Source organism: Gigantopelta aegis, chromosome 11 (genome assembly GCF_016097555.1).
Source record: "Gigantopelta aegis isolate Gae_Host chromosome 11, Gae_host_genome, whole genome shotgun sequence".
Lineage (NCBI taxonomy): Eukaryota > Metazoa > Mollusca > Gastropoda > Neomphalida > Peltospiridae > Gigantopelta > Gigantopelta aegis.
In genome coordinates, this window is record NC_054709.1 from 26006503 (window position 1) to 26028826 (window position 22324).

The 22324-nt window shown below is 37.3% G+C and overlaps 1 protein-coding gene and 2 non-coding genes across 3 annotated transcripts; 2 read left to right on the forward strand and 1 right to left on the reverse strand.

Annotated features, from left to right (window-relative positions):
- Positions 1-2193: 2193 nt before the first annotated feature.
- On the reverse strand, positions 2194-19850 carry LOC121385386 (prefoldin subunit 5-like). Its single transcript, XM_041516054.1, has 5 exons — positions 19753-19850; positions 16068-16202; positions 13766-13840; positions 10836-10941; positions 2194-3775 (listed from the first exon to the last, which is right to left on the reverse strand). Exons 1-5 carry the CDS (start codon positions 19834-19836, stop codon positions 3660-3662), a joined length of 516 nt encoding a protein of 171 aa, XP_041371988.1. The 5' UTR covers positions 19837-19850; the 3' UTR covers positions 2194-3659.
- A 266-nt stretch (positions 19851-20116) lies between these two features.
- On the forward strand, positions 20117-20198 carry Trnas-gcu. The gene has a single exon. It is a non-coding gene; the product is annotated as a tRNA-Ser (tRNA).
- A 1328-nt stretch (positions 20199-21526) lies between these two features.
- Positions 21527-21608, forward strand: Trnas-gcu. The gene has a single exon. It is a non-coding gene; the product is annotated as a tRNA-Ser (tRNA).
- Positions 21609-22324: the final 716 nt, after the last annotated feature.

The following is a 22324-nucleotide window of genomic DNA, read 5'->3' on the forward strand; positions in this document are numbered from 1 at the left end:
CGGGGAAGAGTACCGCTCAACAGCCAAGGCGCTAGCAGCATCCCCATATCGGTCGGTCATCCCGCATTTCGACGCTGTTAACTTCATCGGAACACCGTGACGTGCTCCCCTTTGCCAACCTCCTTCACCTCCGTGAGTACCAACTTTTTTTGGGGCTAGTTAGACTTTAAACGTTTTGGAAGCAGTTCAAAATTCTTATGTTTATTTTTTTTATAAGCAGTCTAACGCATTTTACTTTGGCGCCCGTTCAATTGCTCAAAATCACCTCAAAACTTTTCAGCCGAGCAGTCTTATCTATTTTGGGTTTAAAACTTAGAGTCCGGACATGTCTAGGTATGCAGTTAATCTTCATAGACTTAGGTAAAAAACAGGCTTCACCGAGGAATCGAAATTCAGCCAATCAGAGCACGGCTCCCACTCGGTGTACTTCAAGCTTTATGAAGTGTCTGCTATTTGGTCCGCGCTGGCGTCGACCGTACTAAATGGCTTTTTTCCAAATTCTGCCCACTTCAAACTTACCCCCCCCCTCCTGCTCCGGAGTTAGTCACTGGCGATGTCAGAGGCTAAATCCGTGGTGGGCGTGCCTGAACCATGATGGATAGGGGCACGTAAAATTAGTTCCCATCCCATCCATCAGAGAATGGTTCCACCGACGAGGTTCGATCCTACAATCAAAGGATCTGAGGTAAGCACTCTACCGACTAAGCTAGATCCTGCCCTTGAAAGACTTAGGGGGCGGGATGTAGCCCAGTGGTAAAGTGTTCGCTTGATGCGCGGTCGGTCTAGGATCGATCCCCATCGGTGAACCCATTGGGCTATTTCTCGTTCCAGCCAGTACTCCACAACTAATGTAACAAAGGCTGTGGTATGTACTACCCTGTCTGTGGGATGGTGCATATAAAAGATCCCTTGCTGCTAATCGAAATGAGTAGCTCATGAAGTGGCGACAGCGGGTTTCTCTACCAACATTTGTGTGGTCCTTAACCATGTGTCTGATGCCACATAACCGTAAATAAAATGTTTCGAGTGTGTCGTTCCTTCGTTGAAAGACTTAAAACAACAGCAACAGAAATTTTGATCCAGCTCAACAAAACAAAACGTTTTTGATGACTTATCTACACTGAGAAAAAGTTTATTTTGTTTAACACCACCACTAGAGCACATTCATTTATTAATCATCGGCTACTGGATGTCAAACATTTGGAAACCCACTACATCTTTCCATTAGTAGCAAGGGATCTAAAGACTCCTTTATATGCACCATCCCACAGACAGGATGGCACATACCATGGCCTTTGATACACCAGTCATGTCGAACTAGCTGGAACAAGAAATAGCCCAGTGACGGGGATCGATCCGAAGCTGACCGCGCATCAGGCGAGCGTTTTACCACTCGGCTACGTCCTGCCCCTATCTACATTGAGAAAGGCATAAAGATACAATTGTAATTATGATTTTTTATTTTTTTATTAATAAGTATGCAGATATGTGCGTGTAGCAACAATAGGCATGCAAAGCTTGATCATATGCCCGGACTAACACAAACGAAATCTGGTTTTATTTAATATTAAAAAACTAAACAAATTCAATAATAAAGTTTAATTTTAATGGTTGTGAAAACTCCACATATCTTTAAAGAGACACACCCTAGTTTCAACCCGTGAACATTAACACTAAGTTTAGTTAAAGAGACACACCCTAGTTTCAACCCGTGAACATTAACACTAAGTTTAGTTAAAGAGACACACCCTAGTTTCAACCTGTGAACATTAACACTAAGTTTAGTTAAAGAGACACACCCTAGTTTCAACCCGTGAACATTAACACTAAGTTTAGTTAAAGGGACACACCCTAGTTTCAACCCGTGAAAATTAACACTAAGTTTAGTTAAAGAGACACACCCTAGTTTCAACCCGTGAACATTAACACTAAGTTTAGTTAAAGGGACACACCCTAGTTTCAACCCGTGAACATTAACACTAAGTTTAGTTAATCTACAAACCTGTAACACATTTGGATAAAGTTACAATTGAGTGAAACATGAGTCTGTGACTTTGAAATGGTGAAATACACTCAAAAAATAGACTAAAACTCCATAACTGTTACTTCTCAGACACATATGAGAAATGCATTTTGTGATATTAAAAACACCAGGGTGAAAAAAATAAAATTCGAATGTACGGAAATGGATAATCTAAAACAATAAAATCTAAGTAAAGTATGACTTCAGTTATCAAAAACGGCTCCAATAGTAAAAAATATGCCCTAGTGTTTAAAAACTAGAGTATGTCCCTTTAATAGGCAATGTTGTTAATTTAATGGGACTATTCTTAGTTTTCAACCCTAGCAAGACTTCTGTTCCAAAATAAACACACATCCATCATTTTGCAGTCTTTTAAAGCACTATCTTACCTTCACATGTTTTAAATAAAATAAAAAAATAATAGAGATAAATATATTTGGAATAACGTATCATTTTGTTCAATACATCAAGGTTTGCTACGCAAGTTTCTGAGATCGCTACACAATTTTGAAACATTAAACAGGAGTTGCTAATAAATTTTCAATTGACTAGAAATATCACTAATCAAGATTTTGAAAACAAAATGTTCCCTGAATGACCTCTGGCCAAATTAGTTCAAATTTCATTTGGCCATTGGACAAAATAATAAATTTGTACTAAGAAATTATTTTAGTCAAAAATCAATATTGAAATACTAACAAAAGACCACAATGTCCAAAAATGTATTGGTTATAGAAATATTTTCAAATTCCAAGCAAGAAAATGAAAGTGAATTGTAATACTTTTTTTTTAAATGGCAGGATAGTCCCTTTAACAAACCCAAAAGAGTGTTCTTTAATGGTATGACATCACAAACATGGGTAGAAAGTGAGAATAAAGAATTTACCGTAAACCCTCAAATAAGAGGTTAGGTTCTACTTGTTTTGCTATGTTCCGAGACCAGGGCCCCGTTCCTCGAAGCGATCTTAGCCCCAAGATTACCGTAGGCGCATAGCTACCCTATGCACTTAAGTTGATCTTAGGGCCAAGATCGCTTCGTGGAACGGGCCCCTGGCTACTATTCAAAGCAGGCTTCTATTTATTTTTCAGTCAAAAGTGTTCCAACATAGCTTTGCTGTAAGACAAATCTTCTAATGCAGGAAACCTTTTACCTCGCCGATAACTGAAGAAACCCTTCTCCTGCCCTATTGTTCTCATCATGCAACGAGACTGACGAATATACTATAACATGTTGATTAACATTCACAAAGCTACAATAGCATAAATAGGCCCTTTTTTTGTAAAGCAGGGACATCACTAGCATGTATTGAAGGAAGGCCTCATAATTTTTGTTTTATGCTCTGAGACCTGGCCTATAATCGAGGCAGGTCTCTATTCAAGGATTTACAGTAACTATATTGACAGTTGGTGTATATTTAGAACCAGATGATTGAGAAACATTGTTACACATCATTGCATGCAGACATAAGTTCTGTCCCGTTTTGTGTCAAATGATTTGACTGGTCCAGAAAACAAGACCATACTGATGTCTGTGCCAATCGGAGCCAACGACACAAAATTGTCTCCAGAATGAACAGGCTGAGATGCTCTAAGAAATGGCGGAACACACAACACAGAAGATAGCACACATGAAGATCTACGATTTGACAGCGGCTGAGGTTGATGCTGACTGTTGTGAGGCCGACTGTTGTGTGGCCGACTGTTGTGTGGCCACCTGTTGTGATACTTTCATTTGTAAAACTTCCATGACAACTGAAACAGAGAAAATAAGCATTCTGAGAACTGCTAAAGCAATACATGTCACAGACGTAGGAAGGTGCCAAAAAGTGTGTGTGTGTGTGGGGGGGGGGGGGGGGGGGGGGGGGGGCACACACAGACAGACAGACAAAAGGACAGATATGAAACCTATAGTCCCCTCTGGTTGGACCAGTACTGGACTATTAAATAAATAAAACTGTGTTCAATCATTACATACAAATTAACCATACCAAAAAAAAAAGTCAATTTACCCAAGAAACAGGTGTTTAGTTTGGTTTGCAGGCTTTTATGTGCTTGGGTTTTTTAAGGTTTTTTGCTTTTGTTTAAATTTATTTGTTTTAAAATAATAAAGAAAGCAAAATATAAACCTGATTAATTTTGATAACACATAGTTATTTACACACATACGTGTGTTAACAATGCCAAGGCATACGACTGGCTGCTCCTAGGTGATGACCAAGTCACTAATGCCATACGTCTAATAAAAAAACCCAGCACAGTGGAAATCGACATTCATGTGTCACGTAAGGCAGCGTTACCTCAACGCGGACTGGAGACCCCTGGAGGACGGCAGCGAGTACGAACTTCACAGCAAGATGTTCGGTACTCACCACACCGTAGTCGTGACGCACCAGAGGGAGCAGACCTATAGACAGGCCATACTTTCGAACAAGTTGGACAACCGGAATCTACATAAGATGATCTGAGTGGTCTGTGGCCCCGACTACGGTACGGTAGTCAGTACCCTGTTACGACGCCAACATCTGCTGCCGAACCTCCGGGACACTCCAGCCTCGCCGACGTAACAACCTAACGGCCTTAACGAGGCCACTAACATGGACGTATAGATCGGACTTTAAATTTGTTTAGACCTTCGTTCAAAAGTTCATGTCGAAATTACTTGGGGTTTTTTCTTTGTTTTTTTAAATATTATTAAATAGTCCGATCCTCTCTTCTTTCTCTTATTTATTTTTGGACTGTCCTTCCAAAATGCTCCAAATTATATAAATATTCGACCGAGCAGTCAATTCTTTTTATTTTTGGCTTGTAACTTTTTTCTTTCTAATTTTAATCCTACTAATTTCTTTTACTAATTGCTATTTTCAAAATTCTGTCCATTTTCACCCCCCCCCCCCCCATCCCAAATCAGCCGTGTTATCTCATCTAATTTCATTTTGACCGCCCAATCTAATCTAGCGACCAAATTTAATGAGTAGAATTTTCTTTATTAATTATATTAATTAGAGATGCGCATCAAAATTTTAAAGGCCCACTATTTAATTTTTGGATGTCAATTTCAAAATTGTCCCCTTAATTTGGTTCTGTCCCGGAGCAAGTCACTGGCTATCCAGAGACAGGCCCCGGGACGGACATGCTCGAAACTCTAGTGGTATATGAGCATGTTAAAATTATTCGCACTCGCACGTAAGGCAGCTACATGTACAAGTGCATAGGGTTGTAAATATTGATACAGATGTTAAAATTTACGTAAAACCTGGTTTTTGAGGATACTTAAGAAATAGAATAATACATTCGTGTCCGTTAGATAACATTTATCTCACAACTCATTGTTTAAAAAAGTATCAAACTCGCTTTTGCTCGTTGAATACATTTTAAAACAACTCAAACGGATATTGATGTATTATTCTCTATATAAACTTGCCTCTCTGCATTTCACAAAGTCTCAATCAACTTGCTAGTTTGTTCATTCATTTAAATTTATGTTCATGCTTATATCCAAGTAGGCTTCAGACCACAGTTATCTGGGCCGCCTGTCCTGGATATAAGTTAGTGACTAATAATTGGGGATAGCAGTGGCCCTACAAAGTTTTGCCCATTGATACATTAAAACTTCCTCCATGTAGGAGTTTCACTGTCACTTGTTTGGGGAAAAAAAATGTTTTGTTTTACGACTCCACTAGATCACATTGATTTATTAATCATCAGCTAAACATACGGTCATTTTGACAGTCATAGAGAGGAAACCCGCTACATTTTTCCATTAATTAGTAGCAAAGGATCTTTTATATACATGTACACACCATCCCACAGATAGGATAGCACATACCATGGCTTTTGATATACAAGTCATGATGCACTGGCTGGATCGAGAAATAACCCAGTGTGCCCACCGATGGGGATCGATCCTAGACTGGCCGTGCATAAAGTGAGCGTGTTACCACTGGGCCACATCCTGGATATAAGTTAGTGCCTAATGATTGGTTCTGCGGTGGTCTTACAAAGTTTTGCCCATTGATGCATTAAAACTTCCTCTGTAGGAGTTTAATCGTCACTTGTATGGTATCTATTTATGGATGAAATGCCACATGGAGCCTGGACCAGGGACTAAAGAGATTATGTGAGATTTACTGATAGATTCACCAGACAGTGTGATGCGAGTTTAACTTGATTGCCAAGACATCAATACGCATGTATGAATAAAGAGCTAACATACTTTGGCCTACAAACTCTCAAATATAATTAAGTGGATTTTTGTTTTCCTTCTGGGGGTTTTAAAAAATGAACCCTACAATACTATCACCTTAGTCTGCGCACGTTAATTACGTTACATTACGTTTTGAATCAAGTGTTGGGGTATGTTTGTAAACAAATAAACAACGTTAATTTAATTCACAAAACAATTGTTAAAACAACACATCTTGATTGTGAATATATGTATAAAACTGGTCGATAAAAATTGTATTGAAAAAAACTGAATTAATGTACTAAAAGTATACTTTTGCCAGCCTAGATCAACGTGTTTTTGTATCACCTGTCAACATGTGTCTGTCAACGTTGTAATGATCAACCTTGCATATCAACTTACATAAATTTACATAGAAGCTACAATACATACCTTATTGTAATTTATGAATCCATAAATGAAATGAATGTCTTATTTTATCTGTTAACGTAAACATCCAAGCATACTTTGAATTTCCCTCCGAGTGACACAATTCAAAATGGCTGCACACAGACATTGAAGATTGCACTTACAGCATGGCCATTTTCAGCTATAGTCTGTTTCAAAATTATCATTGATTGTCTTATATGTCTAACAAACACTATTTGTGCTCATTTACACAGTTAATAACAGACAACTTTTGTTGAATAATGATCAAATTTTTTGACATTGTCTTTTTTGATATTGTCATTTTGTGTTGTCCAAACTAAGGAGCATGGAACACCATTTATATTTATCTCATTTGCACAATCTAAATGTTTCTGAAACAGACTATAACAGGAAGTGTTTGTTGTTTAGAACTTACAAAAAGTCAGATCCATTATTTGTTGCGGTTTTATGTAAACATTAGCGACAGAAGTGGTTGTTTTAATGTTTGCTGCACAGACGTATGTGCCATCATGCAGGCCAGTAAATGCAGGGGGGTCCCACTAAAAAAGTGCTCATTATTTGAGTTTAAAAAACATTAAAATTAAAATAACTTTAGTTGTAACACGTTTATTGTTCCATTGTACTGTGGCGGTGAAATAAATATTTTTAAAGAAATATTTTAACTTTAAAATACACAATGTATAAGTACTATAACACAAATGCTTAGGTGCGCAGACTTTGGTGCCACCAGTGTATAGTAAACTTATCAAATAAAATTAACAGTATTCACTACTGACATAGACCGGCCTCGGTGGCATCGTGGTTAGGCCATTGGTCTACAGGCTGGTAGGTACTGGGTTCGGATACCAGACGAGGCATGGTTTTTTTAATCCAGATACTGACTCCAAACCCTGAGTCAGTGAGTGAGTGCTCTGCAAGGCTCAATGGGTAGGTGTAAACCACTTGCACCGACCAGTGATCCATAACTGGTTTAACAAAGGCCATGGTTAGTGCTATCCTGCCTGTGGGAAGTGCAAATAAAAGATCCCTTGCTGCTAATCGAAAAGAGTAGCCCATGAAGTGGCGACAGTGGGTTTCCTCTCAAAATCTGTGTGGTCCTTAACCATATAACCCCATATAAAATAAAAAATGTGTTGAGTGCATTGTTAAATAAAACATTTCTTTCTTTCACTACTGACATAAGAATGTCCAGATACAATGGGATCAAAAGACTGTACACTTTTGTGAAACACAAAGGGACATAATTCTGCAACAGAAAGAAGGAAAGGAAAGAAATGGTTTATTTAACGATGCACTCAACACATTTTATTTACGGTTATACGGCGTCGGACATATGGTTAAGGACCGACTGCAGAGGAAACACCATGTTTTCATTTACAGTACTCTTTTCGAAGGAGCAGCAAATGTTTTATATGCACGACAGACAGGATAGCAACACATGTACAGCATTTGACACCAGTTATACTGGCTGGGACGGAAATAGTCCAATGGGCCCACGGACGGGAATCGATCCTAGATTCTATTATATGCACCATCCCAACACAGGGGTTACCACAGCATTTGATAAACCAGTCGGGGTGCACTGGCTGGGACGAGAAATAGTCCAATGGGCCCACGGACGGGAATCGATCCTAGATCAAGGGATCTTTTATATGCACCATCCCACACAGGGTAGCACATACCACAGCATTTGATAAACCAGTCGGGGTGCACTGGCTGGGACGAGAAATAGCCCAATGGGCCCACGGACGGGAATCGATCCTAGATCAATCGTGCATCAGACGAGTACTGTACCACTGAGTTACGTCCTGCCCCCGCCACAGACAGAAGAAACAACATGAATATAAACTATTTATAGCATTTCAAGAAAACAGATATTTATGTTCCCTTATTAAAGGGACAGACCCTAGTTTCAACCCGTGAAAAAATTAACACTACAAACCTGTAACACATTTGGATAAAATTACAACATGAGTGAAACATGAGTCTGTGACTTTGAAATGGTGAAATAACCTCTAAAAATAGACTAAACTCGACTCCATAACTGTTACTTCTCAGACGCACGTGCATTTTTAAAACTATGAGAAATGCTGTTTGTGATATGAAAAACACCAGGATGACCAAAAGCACTTCGAATGTACAGAAATGAATAACAAAAAATAAAATCTAAGTAAAGTATGATTTAAATTGTAACAAAACGGCTCTAATAGTAAAATATATGCTATAGTGTTTAAAAACTAGGGCGTGTCCCTTTAATTTAGCCAGACTAAAATGATGGAGTTAAGTTACTGTTTGTTTTGTATTATTACAGGCTTCAAACATTTTTTTCTCACTGAAATATTCATTTTTTCCCATGACCGTTATTTTAAAGTTTTTAAGAACTGTGACATTGTCTATTATTATTAATATGTTTTTGTTTTTTTAGGGAATGGGTTCAACTTTACAAGTTGTGGGGAAATTTCTGGAATGGGAAAAAAACAATGCACCCGCCAAGAAGGGTCAATCTTAAGACTCGAGAAGGTCAGGAAAGCTTTCTACCAAAAAAAGTAAATCCTGTCCCAAAATTTCAAAAAGGTATATAATACACAATTATAATAACAATAATGATTTCCTTGTACGTAATGTACAAGGAAATCGTTCCCAGAAACACTCAACTAACAAAGATGGCATAACTGCCCAACTAAAAACAAAAATTACAATAACAATTATAATAACAGTAACGATTTCCTTGTACGTAACGTACAAGGAAATCGTTCCCAGAAACACTCAACTAACAAAGATGGCATAACTGCCCAACTAAAAAGAAAATTTCATTACGTTCCAGAAAAAAGGAAGAAACAATGCACTCAACAAATTTTAATTACAGTTATATATGGCGTCAGACATACTATTAAGGTAGTGTTTTGCCCAACTTGTTTTGGTATGGTGCAGCACTATGCTTCTAGTGCCCTCTTGTTTTAATCAGCACCACAAAGCCCTGAGATTAAACAAGCCTTTTTCACTAATTAATTCTAAAATTGCCTGTATAAAACACCCAAAAAGGTATTATTAATTTAATAAAATATGCCTTTTATATCTTTTGCCATTCATTTATTAAAGCAAGCATATAAATTACATTAATGTTTATTTCAATTAATTTTTGTGTATTTTTAATGAAAAACAAGTGCCCTGAAAATGGTGAAAATGCCACAAAAGTGTTTGGTCTACCATGCCGTGCCAAATTTCTAGGGAAATCACTATAAGGAATACAGATTAGTTAGCAAGGAAACCTGCAGCCACCATACAGTTTTTCCTGAAGTACTGGTTATAATACATGTACTTGTAACCTTTAAAGCACACCTTGTTTAAACCTACATGTATATTTTCCTGAAGTACTGGTTATAATACTTGTAACCTTTTAAACACACCTTGTTTAAACCTATATTTTTCCTGAAGTACTAGTTATAATACTTGTAACCTTTTAAACACACCTTGTTTAAACCTATATTTTTCCTGAAGTACTGGTTATAATACATGTACTTGTAACCTTTAAAGCACACATTGTTTAAACCTACATGTATATTTTCCTGAAGTACTGGTTATAATACTTGTAACCTTTTAAACACACCTTGTTTAAACCTATATTTTTCCTGAAGTACTGGTTATAATACATGTACTTGTAACCTTTAAAGCACACCTTGTTTAAACCTACATGTATATTTTCCTGAAGTACTGGTTATAATACTTGTAACCTTTTAAACACACCTTATTTAAACCTATATTTTTCCTGAAATACTGGTTATAATACATGTACTTGTAACCTTTAAAGCACACCTTGTTTAAACCTACATGTATATTTTCCTGAAGAACTGGTTATAATACTTGTAACCTTTTAAACACACCTTGTTTAAACCTATATTTTTCCTGAAATACTGGTTATAATACTTGTAACCTTTTAAACACACCTTGTTTAAACCTATATTTTTCCTAAAATACTGGTTATAATACATGTACTTGTAACCTTTAAAGCACACCTTGTTTAAACCTATATTTTCCTGAAGTATTGGTTATAATACTTATAACCTTTAGAACACACCTTGTTTAAACCTATATTTTACCTGAAGTACTGGTTATAATATCTGCAACCTTTAAAACACATCTTGTTAAACCTATATTTTTCCTGAAGTACTGGTTATAATATCTGCAACCTTTAAAACACACCTTGTTTAAACCTATATTTTTCCTGAAGTACTGGCTGTATTTTCTCAATCTGCTTCGATATAAAGTCCACCTTTTTCTTGAAGTACTCTTTCCCTTGTTCAATATTCTGCAAACAGAACAAAAATAATGAAAAACAAAAATTTTAAATTATACTCAGCAAGACTTGAAATTCATTTTGTTAATCTGGAATCAATCATTGCTTCTCTAATGTCATTCTGGAAGCAAACGATAGAAATTTAGGAGTTCTAGAAATTAAACTTCAAAATTAGACTCCTTAAAAGACTTATAGTATAACTTTCTTTCAACAGCAATGTGGAAAACTGGATACTACATGAACAAGATAAAATGTTACAATTTATATTATCACTACTGAAAATTTGGAATTCTGAATACAGTTACACATGCAAGTTGTAGTCCAATGGGTTCCAGCACATTGTGGTATTGCAGGGAATAAACATGCTGACAGGCTGGCAAAGGAGGGAAGCACAATGGAACAGCCAAATCATCCAATCTCCTTAAACAAAAACGATAATTAAGAGAAAGTTCCGATGCACCCATGCTACAACCAAGGATCCAATCCATCATCTGGAGAGATACCAAGACACAACCATTTTAAGAAGAATTCTGAATACAGTCAAACCTGGCCTTGCAGTCACCTTGACCCCCCCCCCCCCTGCAGAAACATTTTCAATGTAAATACACACATAATAAGCAGTCACCTGTTTAATATGACCACGGTTTGCCTAAATTGGATCCCATATCTCTAAAGTACCTACAGGCATTAAATGGCTACAGTATGGTAAATGTTTATTGTTTGATATAATTATATAAAAAAAAGTTATTTTAACAGCGATATAGGATGCAGGAAATATGCAATGTTCATACCTTCATAGAGACCAATATACCAACTGAGTCTGACATAATTATGATATCCACTGTGTATTAGTATGGAAGGCATCTTCATCAGCAATAGAAATAAGCAGAATTGTTGACTATAGCTAGTCCACCGGACAAGTACATGTACATCTAGAAATCTAGTATTATCTACTTGTCCACTAATATTTTCATTTATCCAAATAAATGTTTAGTTTTATCAAGTACAAGGACCGTATTTTTGACTGCTCAAAAGTAAAAAAGTTTTGTTTTATTTAACGACGCCGCTAGAGCACATTGATTTTTTATCTTATCATCGGCTATTGGACGTCAAACATATGGTCATTCTGACACTGTTTTTAGAGGAAACCCGCTGTCGCCACATAGGCTACTCTTTTTACGACAGGCAGCAAGGGATCTTTTATTTGCGCTTCCCACAGGCAGGATAGCACAAACCATGGCCTTTGTTGAACCAGTTATGGATCACTGGTCGGTGCAAGTGGTTTACACCTACCCATTGAGCCTTGCGGAGCACTCACTCAGGGTTTGGAGTCGGTATCTCGATTAAAAATCCCATGCCTCGACTGGGATCCGAACCCAGTACCTACCAGCCTGTAGACCGATGGCCTGCCACGACGCCACCGAGGCCGGTGACTGCTCAAAATGAAACTGCATTGAAATTTTTTACTTGTCCACTGGATAACCATTGAGGTACTTTTCGCTTGTCCGAGCAGACTTTCACTTGTCTGGACAAACGGACAAGTGCTTATTTCGAACACTGTACACATACAAGTAATTATCTCTGGGTAAGCTTTTCACTTGTAAATGCATCTACTATGACAATACACCCGCATGAAATTATGGTAATTAAATGAAAAGAGAAAACAAACTTTGAGAGGGAATGAATTCCAAACTGTTAAATTAAGGCGACGTGTCGAAACATGATTAAAAGTAAACTATTGAACAAATATCCATTAATTAGCAACAGAAAACATTTAAAAGACAGTAATGTGGCAATTTCAAGTCAGTGGCCAGCCGTCTTAAGCAGTCACTTTTGTCACCGAATAATCAGTTACCATGGTAAAATCATGTCAACCGCCTTCTGAATACTTAAGATTTTGAAATGTTGTCCACTGAAATATAAATGTTTTCAACATAGAACCCTGTGCCAACATCCACCAATACCACCTCCATTTTAGAGAGTTTACCAGGAACATATGACATACAAACCTTTTCAACATAGAACCCTGTGCCAACATCCACCAACACCTCCATTTCAGAGAGTTTACCAGGAACATATGACATACAAACCTTTTCAACATAGAACCCTGTGCCAACATCCACCAACACCTCCATTTCAGAGAGTTTACCAGAAACATGACATACAAACCTTTTCAACATAAAACCCTGTGCCAACATCCACCAATACCTCCTCCACATTTCAGAGTTTACCAGAAACATATGACATACAAACCTTTTCAACATAAAACCCTGTGCCAACATCCACCAATACCTCCTCCACATTTCAGAGTTTACCAGGAACTTATGACATACAAACCTTTTCAACATAGAACCCTGTGCCAACATCCACCAACACCTCCCATTTCAGAGAGTTTACCAGAAACATATGATATACAAACCTTTTCAACATAAAACCATGTGCCAACATCAACCAATACCTCCTCCACATTTCAGAGTTTACCAGAAACATATGACATACAAACCTTTTCAATATAAAACCCTGTGCCAACATCCACCAATACCTCCTCCACATTTCAGAGTTTACCAGGAACTTATGACATACAAACCTTTTCAACATAGAACCCTGTGCCAACATCCACCAACACCTCCATTTCAGAGAGTTTACCAGAAACATATGACATACAAACCTTTTCAACATAAAACCCTGTGCCAACATCCACCAATACCTCCTCCACATTTCAGAGTTTACCAGAAACATATGACATACAAACCTTTTCAACATAAAACCCTGTGCCAACATCCACCAATACCTCCTCCAAATTTCAGAGTTTACCAGGAACTTATGACATACAAACCTTTTCAACATAGAACCCTGTGCCAACATCCACCAACACCTCCTCCACATTAGAGAGTTTACCAGGAACATACATCTGAACGTCTGTCAAGGAAAAATATCACCTTCTACTGAAACAGTTTAAGATATCGGCAGGGTTCACACCGTCCACTGCCAAACAAAAAGAAAGAAAGAAATGTTTTATTTAACGATGCACTCAACACATTTTATTTACGGTTATATGGCGTCAGATATATGGTTACGGACTACACAGATATTGAGAGAGGAAACCTGCTGTCTCCACTTCATCGGCTACTCTTTTCGATTAGCAGCAAGGGATCTTTTATGTGCACCATCTCACAGACAGAGTAGTACATACCACCACCTTTGATATGCCAGTCGTGGTGCAATGGCTGGAACGACAAAATAGCCAAATGGGCCCACTTATGGAGATTGATCCCAGACTGACCATGCGTCAAGCGAGCGCTTTACCACTGGGTTCCGTCCCTCCTCCAAATCAGCCAACTGCTAATTTTGTTTAAATACTTAATATTTTAGAAAATAAAATGAAATTTAACCTAGTACAAATAGTAGAACGATCAGAAACATGTTTAATATACAGCCACTAATATTTTATGCAGAAAAATATATTTTGATATGTTATAATTGCAATCGCTAAAAAGTCTTTGTTATTCGATAACATTTAAAAAATTGCAGAAAACACAGGAAGTAACTTCATCTTCCAAATAATTCGCCTTCAAACATAGATCTATGCAAAAAGAACAAGTGAATGCTTTTCATGATACAAGGGAGCTAACTATAAACTGCTAAAAAGGGACATTAAATTTAGTTAACCTACATGTGTACAAACCTGCAACACATTTGGATAAAATCTGTGATGTTTAAATAGGGAAATATTGTCTAAAAATAACTAGAGCTTGTCTCGATAACCATTACTTCTCAGACGAACACGTGTGTTTAGAATTATGAAAACATTTGGGGGTATTACCAAAACTCATATGACCAGGGGCCTAATTCACTAAACTCTCACAACTCTGTGATCTCGCAGTGCAATGCTAAAAGATTTGCAAAGAGGATGCTTTGCTGTCTAACAGAGACCGTTGTGAATTAGGCCCCAGAACCACTTCAGGTGTACGAAAATAAATATTCTAAATAATAAAATGAAAGTTCTTCTAATTTGAATGATCAAAAACGACTTTAATACATGTAGTTAAAAATTATAGTCTGCCATTTTAATCTAAGTTAGACCTGCAGCAAATAATCACTCCCCTCAATTTTGTTCCCATGCAGACATATCCGAAATACTTCCAAAATTCTTAATATTTGCCCACTTGTTGGCCATATCGGAAATATTTACAAAATTTCTGAATATTTGCCCACTTGCTGACCAGATCGGAAATATTTACAAAAAAAATTAAAATCTGCCCATTTGTTGACCAGGTCGGAGGGGGGAATGCAGCTCGCACTTATTGCCCCAAAAATATATATACAGGATATATCCAAGATTTTTTTTTATCAGAGTTTCACATCTGACTGGACTGGGGAAATATACTATAAAGAGGGCTTCTAGATTATGGTAGCCCCACTCCCATGGCTAGTGATATTCAATGCTGGGCTAGTAAATAACTATTATTTTTCTTTGTTAAATGTTGCAGTTAAGTCTATTTTGTAAATATGAATATCTCCCTCTTTAATTGACATATCTGATTATTACTATTATTATTATTTAGTCAAATTGTATTAACTTAAAGTAAAGTAGAGCTAGTGAATTTTTAATTGAGGCTAGTGGATTTTATAAACATTCTAGTAGCCCTGCTATTAATCAGGAAATGTTAGCAAGCATAAAACTTTAGCAAGGCCATACAAGATGCTAATATTTTGTGATGCTAAATTTAGAGATGTAAAATAGACCATCCTGAAAAAAAAAATTGTGACTAAATTGTCGGTGATTAACTGAACACACAGCAATGGTTACATGCTACTGATTAAATTAAAATGGATAGTAAACAACAATATTGATTTAGCATGCACATTCTGCAATTTTCTACTAAAATTCAGCTGTCTGTAAGCCGCTAACGTCAAAATAGATAAAATATATTATTTAACCTGATCATACAGCTTGAGCTTTTTCTCTTTTTTTTTCCAGTTTCTGACATGACGACCTCGCTAAAATTTTATCTCGCTAATACATGTATTTGGCTTGTTGGTTTTCGCTAAATGTTAAGATCGCTAATATTTAATGATTTACAGAATGTGATATGATCAAGGCCACTGAATGACAGAAGTAGTAAAGTGAAGGATACAGAGCTAGTAAGCGGCACGAGTATTTCCTTGTTGAGGTTGCTGGTGTTGAGTTTGTGTAGACACTCGCCAGACTCCACATACTTCCCCTGCGCCATCTTCAGCTGGTTCATCGAGTTTGTGAAGAACTCAATCTCCTGAAAAAGGAAGAAGGAAATGTTATATTTAATGACGCACTCAAAATATTTTATTTACGGTTATATGGCGTCAGACATATGGTTAAGGACCACACAGATTTTGAGAGAGGAAACCCGCTGTCACCACATCAAGGGCTACTCTTTTCGATTAGCATCAAGGGATCTTTTATATTCGCCATCCCACAGACATGGTAGTACGTACCACGGCCTTTGATATACCAGTCATGGTGCACTGGCTGAAACAAGAAATTGCCCAATGGGCCCAGCAACGGGGATCGATGTCAGACCAACCGCACATTGAGTGAGCACTGTACCATTGGGCTACGTCCTGCCCGTACTGAAGAAAAAAAATGTATATATATCAAGCCTCTGAAAATCTGTGTGACCCATTTATCGGTTAAACGCAGAAATAAATCCAGGTAACCCATTTCCTTTTTGCATAACCAGTTATATTCAAATAAATGGTGCTTCAAATTATGCACGAACAAAAAATAGGCTACGCAAAATTAAGATTTGTGTGAGCAGCGTGCGAACGAAACGATTGTTCTTGCACGTTTTCAGAGGCCTGTACATTGTATAAACATGTCAGGGTTCTGCATTAAAGGAATGCTAAAGCAAGGCTTTTGGACTGGTGTGCATATTCAACGATACATAATGCACATTATTGCTTAATATCAACAAGAATAATCGCATAGTTAATTAATAAAACGCTTAAATGTGATGGCTATTATATATAACAGGCACAGCCATTTTGAACCATCCCAGTGAATACACCATCTGGCAAGCTGGTGGTTATGTAATACCTAACGTGTCACGTCAGGAATTAGTCTTCGAACTGAAGAAACAAAACATACCTCATTTTTCCGGATGCATCGCAGTGTTCTGTAATAATATCTATCCCAGTAACAGCAATGTGTATATGTGGTTTATATTTCAGTACAAAATAAACCAGCATGGTCAAAGTGTTGAAATAACTGTATTATATTTTGTATAAATTAATCCACCTTCTGAAATAATAGTAGGAGTGTTTTCTTGTTTAATTGGTCTTTTCTTTTCGTGGCCTGTACCTGTGGCTCTTGATTGGCAGGTGTATATTTAGACGGTCCCTAGACACTGTGTCTAGACGCACTAAAAAGACGTGCCTCTTTTATTAAGATCACAGGGTATTGTGTGATAACCTCAAATCGTAATGGACTTTACCAGCTTTATTACTGTAATTAATTCTGTAAAACCCTTGATTAAGTAGACTTTCCCATCTTAAATCACAAAACTGACCAAATGCGTAGTCCCAGAGAAAAGAAAATTATCACTTGGGTATCGTGAGTGGTCGTTTTTGCTCGAACATATCCTACCAATAGGCCTAATAATATGCATTTTTTCTTTGGATTAAAAAAAAAAAAAGTACTATAACTCCATTTCGTTATATTGATGCAAATTGAAATATATTTAGTTAAATAGTTTATTATACTATCAAGTCATTTATGTTGTTTTACATGTCAGGTTGATGAAAGCGAAGCGCCTTGTCGAAAATTAGAGCATTTGTTTACACTGTGCATACACTTTTAACAATATTTGCTGGTAATGCTCCCCGCCTACTGCATAAAATAGCCGATCCCCCTTTAAACAAACCAAAAACACATAAAAAATAAAACCTTTCCATTGCTGAAATGAAATATAACTTTTATTGTGTACATACATACAAATGGATACTGATATATATAGGACACAACAGATATTATGGAGGCTGTTAAAAATACTAAACATTACACATGTAATTAGTTACTGACATTTTCTTAAACACAGGCTTACTGTTGTATTATCTGTAGCCTGAGGACTTTAACGGTAAGAGAGCTAAACGGACATTTAGACAGTTATCAACTCTTTACAGGAAAAAACCGGACAGCACCCCCTTTCAATACTGGAGACAGGCACAACAGTTTTCATTATTATAATAGTTATCTCAGAGGCAGAGGGCAAATGTAACTGTTAAACTGTCCAATTTTAAAGGGACATACCCTAGTTTCAGCCCGTGAAAATTAACACTAAGTTTAATTAATCTACAAACCTGTAACATATTTGGATAAAGTTACAACTGAGTGAAACATGAGTCTGTGACTTTGAAGTGGTGAAATACCCTTTAAAAATAGACTAAAACTCGACTCCATAAATGTTACTTCTCAGACGCACGTGCATTTTTAAAAATATGAGAAATGCATTTTGTGATATTAAAAACACCAGGATGACCAAAAACACTTCGAATGTACGAAGATTGATAATCTAAACAATAAAATCTAAAGTATGATTTAAGTTATCAAAAACGGTTATAATAATCAAAACTATGCGTTAGTGTTTAAAAACTAGGGTATGTCCCTTTAAATTATCATATTATGTATAGTTCGTCCCACGGGAAACACTTTTTTTTTCGGAGCCTGGTGATCTCGCCCTGCCGAGTTCGCCAGGACTTATTTTCATCGTTAGGCGAAGTTATATATCTACTGTCATTATCAGCATGTTTTTGTGCCAAAACTACAGGGTTATACCACTTATACTATTTTTGTGTTGGGACACGCTGTGGCGAGATCGCCATATTTACTTCTGTGTTGCATGTCTGTTTAGCGAAGTCGCCAGTACATTATAACTCAACAATATTCAAGTTACAAGCAGTTTAATGTTTACTTCATTAAGTAAATACATGTGCAGTAGTCATGTTTTGATTTTCTTGTTGTAAAATGTAATACATTGGTAGTTTACATTTCTGACGATTTCACTTGCAAGCCGGGGCGAGATTGCCAGGATTTTTCTTGTTTAAGTTTACATTTTAACGATTATTTTATATATACTAAATACTAAAGTATGTACTGAACCGACGAGGTTGCTATACATCGTTATTCTATGATAAGTGTTGTTTATTTATAATAAATACATGGACAGAATTCGCATGTTATTTATTACCATTGTGTAATGTTAATGTGTTTAGATATATTTCACTTTTTCAGACTGGGGCGAGATCGCCAGGATTTTCTACGATTTGGATTTCTGTTGGGCGAAGTCGCCTACATATTACATGACAATATCTTCATGGGTACAGTTTATTATAATAAATACATGTAAAGTACACATTTATGGTTTGTTTTCAGCACGTAATGTAAAAAAATAATAATTTTACATTTCTTATTATTTCACTTTTTCAGGCTGTGGCGAGATCACCAGGATTTTCTCAGTGTAGCATTTTTATGTTGGGTGAAGTTGTCACACGTTATTAGTACTACGCAACTATTTGTCATAAGTGCACACACTGAGGTTCAAGTTGGTATAATAAATATATGAACAAGACAACATTCATTTATTGTTTTGTTTTTTTCAAAAACACTTTAGTTTTATTTTCTTCTTTAGTTACAGAACAAACAGTTTTACAGCGTCATGCATGATCATGAATGTGCGATGGGACGGACTATAGTTAAGCACACAAACGGCAGAGTACTCGGGTCCGATACAATTAATTATCAGTACAAACACACGTAGTTTAACGGTAACTGAAACATTAAAATACCTGATCGATTTGCTGCGATAACTGATTGAGCTGTGCTATAGGAAGTTGCGATATGTCTACCGGTTGACTTGTTTTCGTCGCCATCGCTATTCTCAGACTGTTAATACCTTCACTGCTACGCCGTAAGTCTCAGCTGAAAACGCAACTACTAAACACTAGTCTATTTGGAAGTAGTTTTGACAAGAGAGATAACTAGATTACAATTTAGTATTTCATTTTGTTATGCTTATCAAAGCAAAATGTTAAACACGACGAGTATAATACATCGAATGCGATATATATTGAAAACATACAATAATAACCTCAAATAGCCACTATAATTTACATTCCCTATAAATGCTATCTTTGTAAATTTGCCTAACATGACGAGGTGGCCGAGTGGTTAAGGCGATGGACTGCTAATCCATTGGGGTCTCCCCGCGTGGGTTCGAATCCCATCCTCGTCGAAAACATTTTTGTCTTTTTTCATTTCATTTTTATAATTAGTTTAGCTTAGTTTTCGTTTCTGTAGAAAGGAATGGAATATATGTGACTTATTCGAAACTTCTAATTTTTTTAAAATTCAAAATAAACATTTTATTGATTACTTTAAAAAAAAGAAAAAAAAGGGGAAAGTTACCCATCCCAACCAGTCACTTAGCGCTGCACGAAAAACCGTGCACTGGTGTAGCCATGCTTTTATATTAGTGGACATCCATAGTGAGAGGGTGGGGGCGACCACATTGGCTATGAGTCATGTTATCTGCAGGAGACAGGGGCATACATAAATAAGATCAGTGGCGGATCCAGAAAATCCAGTGATATGAGGCGAAATGTCAAGGGAACTTTTGGGGGAAGTTTGGAGAGGGATGAACATTAATATATAATAAAATTCTAACTATCGCAAAATTAAGGTGGGGAGGGGGTGGGGGTGGCGGGCCTCTGATCCGCCTCTGTGGCAAAAGGGAAAAAAATTGTCCCATGTCCTCCTCTGCATGGCTACGCCAGTGGAATCGTGGTATTTACTGTCATATCTTTGGGAACGTGTATATAAACTATTTCTATCTATTTTATCGATAGGCGTAGCAGCCGGTTTCTTCACCTCTGTAATAGTGTCTCCCGACCAAGTGACATTTATCTAAGACACCAAATAACCGTAGTTTAAAATGCGTTGAGGAAGGAAGGATATGCTTTATTTAACGACGCACTCAACACATTCTATTTACTGTTATATATGGCGTAAGACATGATATGATTGAGGACCACACAGATATAGAGAGAAGAAACCCACTGTCGCCACTTCATGGGCTACTCTTTTCGATTAGCAGCAAGATATTTTTTTATGCTCCATCCCACAGACAGGACAGTACATACCACGGCCTTTGTTACACCAGTTGTAAAGCACTGGCTGGAACGAGAAATAGCCCAATGGGCCCACCGACGGGGATCGACCCTAAACCGACCGCGCATCAAGCGAGCGCTTTACTACTGGGCTACGTCCAGCCCCTTAAAATGTGCTGAGGTGTCGAAGAAATATTTCTTTCCTACTTAAAAGACAGCAAGGACCTTTTGTATACACGGCAGGACGGTACATACCAGTGCCAGTCTTGAGGAATTGGCCGGAACGGGAAAGACATGCAATGGCGTACCATCTGTACGCCTGTTTGTTTGGTAGGTATTAACGTGCTCGAGGGTACCGTGGGATCAATCAATCAATCAATCAATCAATCAATCGATCGATCAAATGTTCGACCTACAAACCTGTCACATGTAAAAAAAATAATTTATGTATCATGACGAGGTGGCCGAGTGGTTAAGGCGATGGACTGCTAATCCATTGGGGTCTCCCCGCGTGGGTTCGAATCCCATCCTCGTCGATACATAATTTTGTTATTTAGTTTCGTTTTCATGATTTAAAGCTTCAGTGTCGAGTTACTCCAATTAGCAATAGGGGATCTTTTACATATTATGTACAGTATCCCACAGGTGGGACAGTACATACCACAGCCTTTCTTATACTGGGTTGATCGATCCTAGACAAACGGCACACCTGGAGAGTGCTTCACAACTGGGCTACGTCTCGCCCATGTTGAGAACATAGTATCAACTGTAATTCGGTCTTGCGTAATGGATAATGTACGAGGGTGTGTGGATTCGTTAAAAATAATTCAGTAGTGGCGCGCTAATGTTCACGAATTCACACTTTGGAGTGTAGTTTTCAACTTACACAATTATTCGCGAAATTAACTACTTTTTGTTTGTTTTGTTGTGGTTTTCTTTATTTGTGTTTGTGTGTGTGTTTCTGTCTGTCTTGGTATGTGTGTATGTGTGCGTGCGTGCGTCTCTCTCTCTCTCTCTCTCTCTCTCTCTCTCTCTCTCTCTCTCTCTCTCTCTCTCTCTCTCTCTCTCTCTCTCTCTCTCTCTCTCTCTCTCTCTCTCTCTCTCTCTCTCTCTCAGGTGTGTTTGTGTTTTTTGGGGGTTTGTGTGTGTGTGTGTGTGTGTGTGTTTATACTTAGTTAAAATGGCAAGAAATATTTACGAAAGTAATAATACAAAACGACAGGATCCTTTCACCTATGACATCATACTATTG

Excerpts from the sequence above, each read along its gene's own strand:
- LOC121385386 (XM_041516054.1), bottom strand. The coding sequence starts at position 19,836 with ATGGCGACGAAAACAAGTCAACCGGTAGACATATCGCAACTTCCTATA. Across the intron at positions 10,942-13,765 it reads CAGGGTTCTATGTTGAAAAG|AATATTGAACAAGGGAAAGA; the intron begins GTTTGTATGTCA and ends TTCTGTTTGCAG. Across the intron at positions 3,776-10,835 it reads AAAATATAGGTTTAAACAAG|TTGTCATGGAAGTTTTACAA; the intron begins GTGTGTTTTAAA and ends TCTCTGTTTCAG.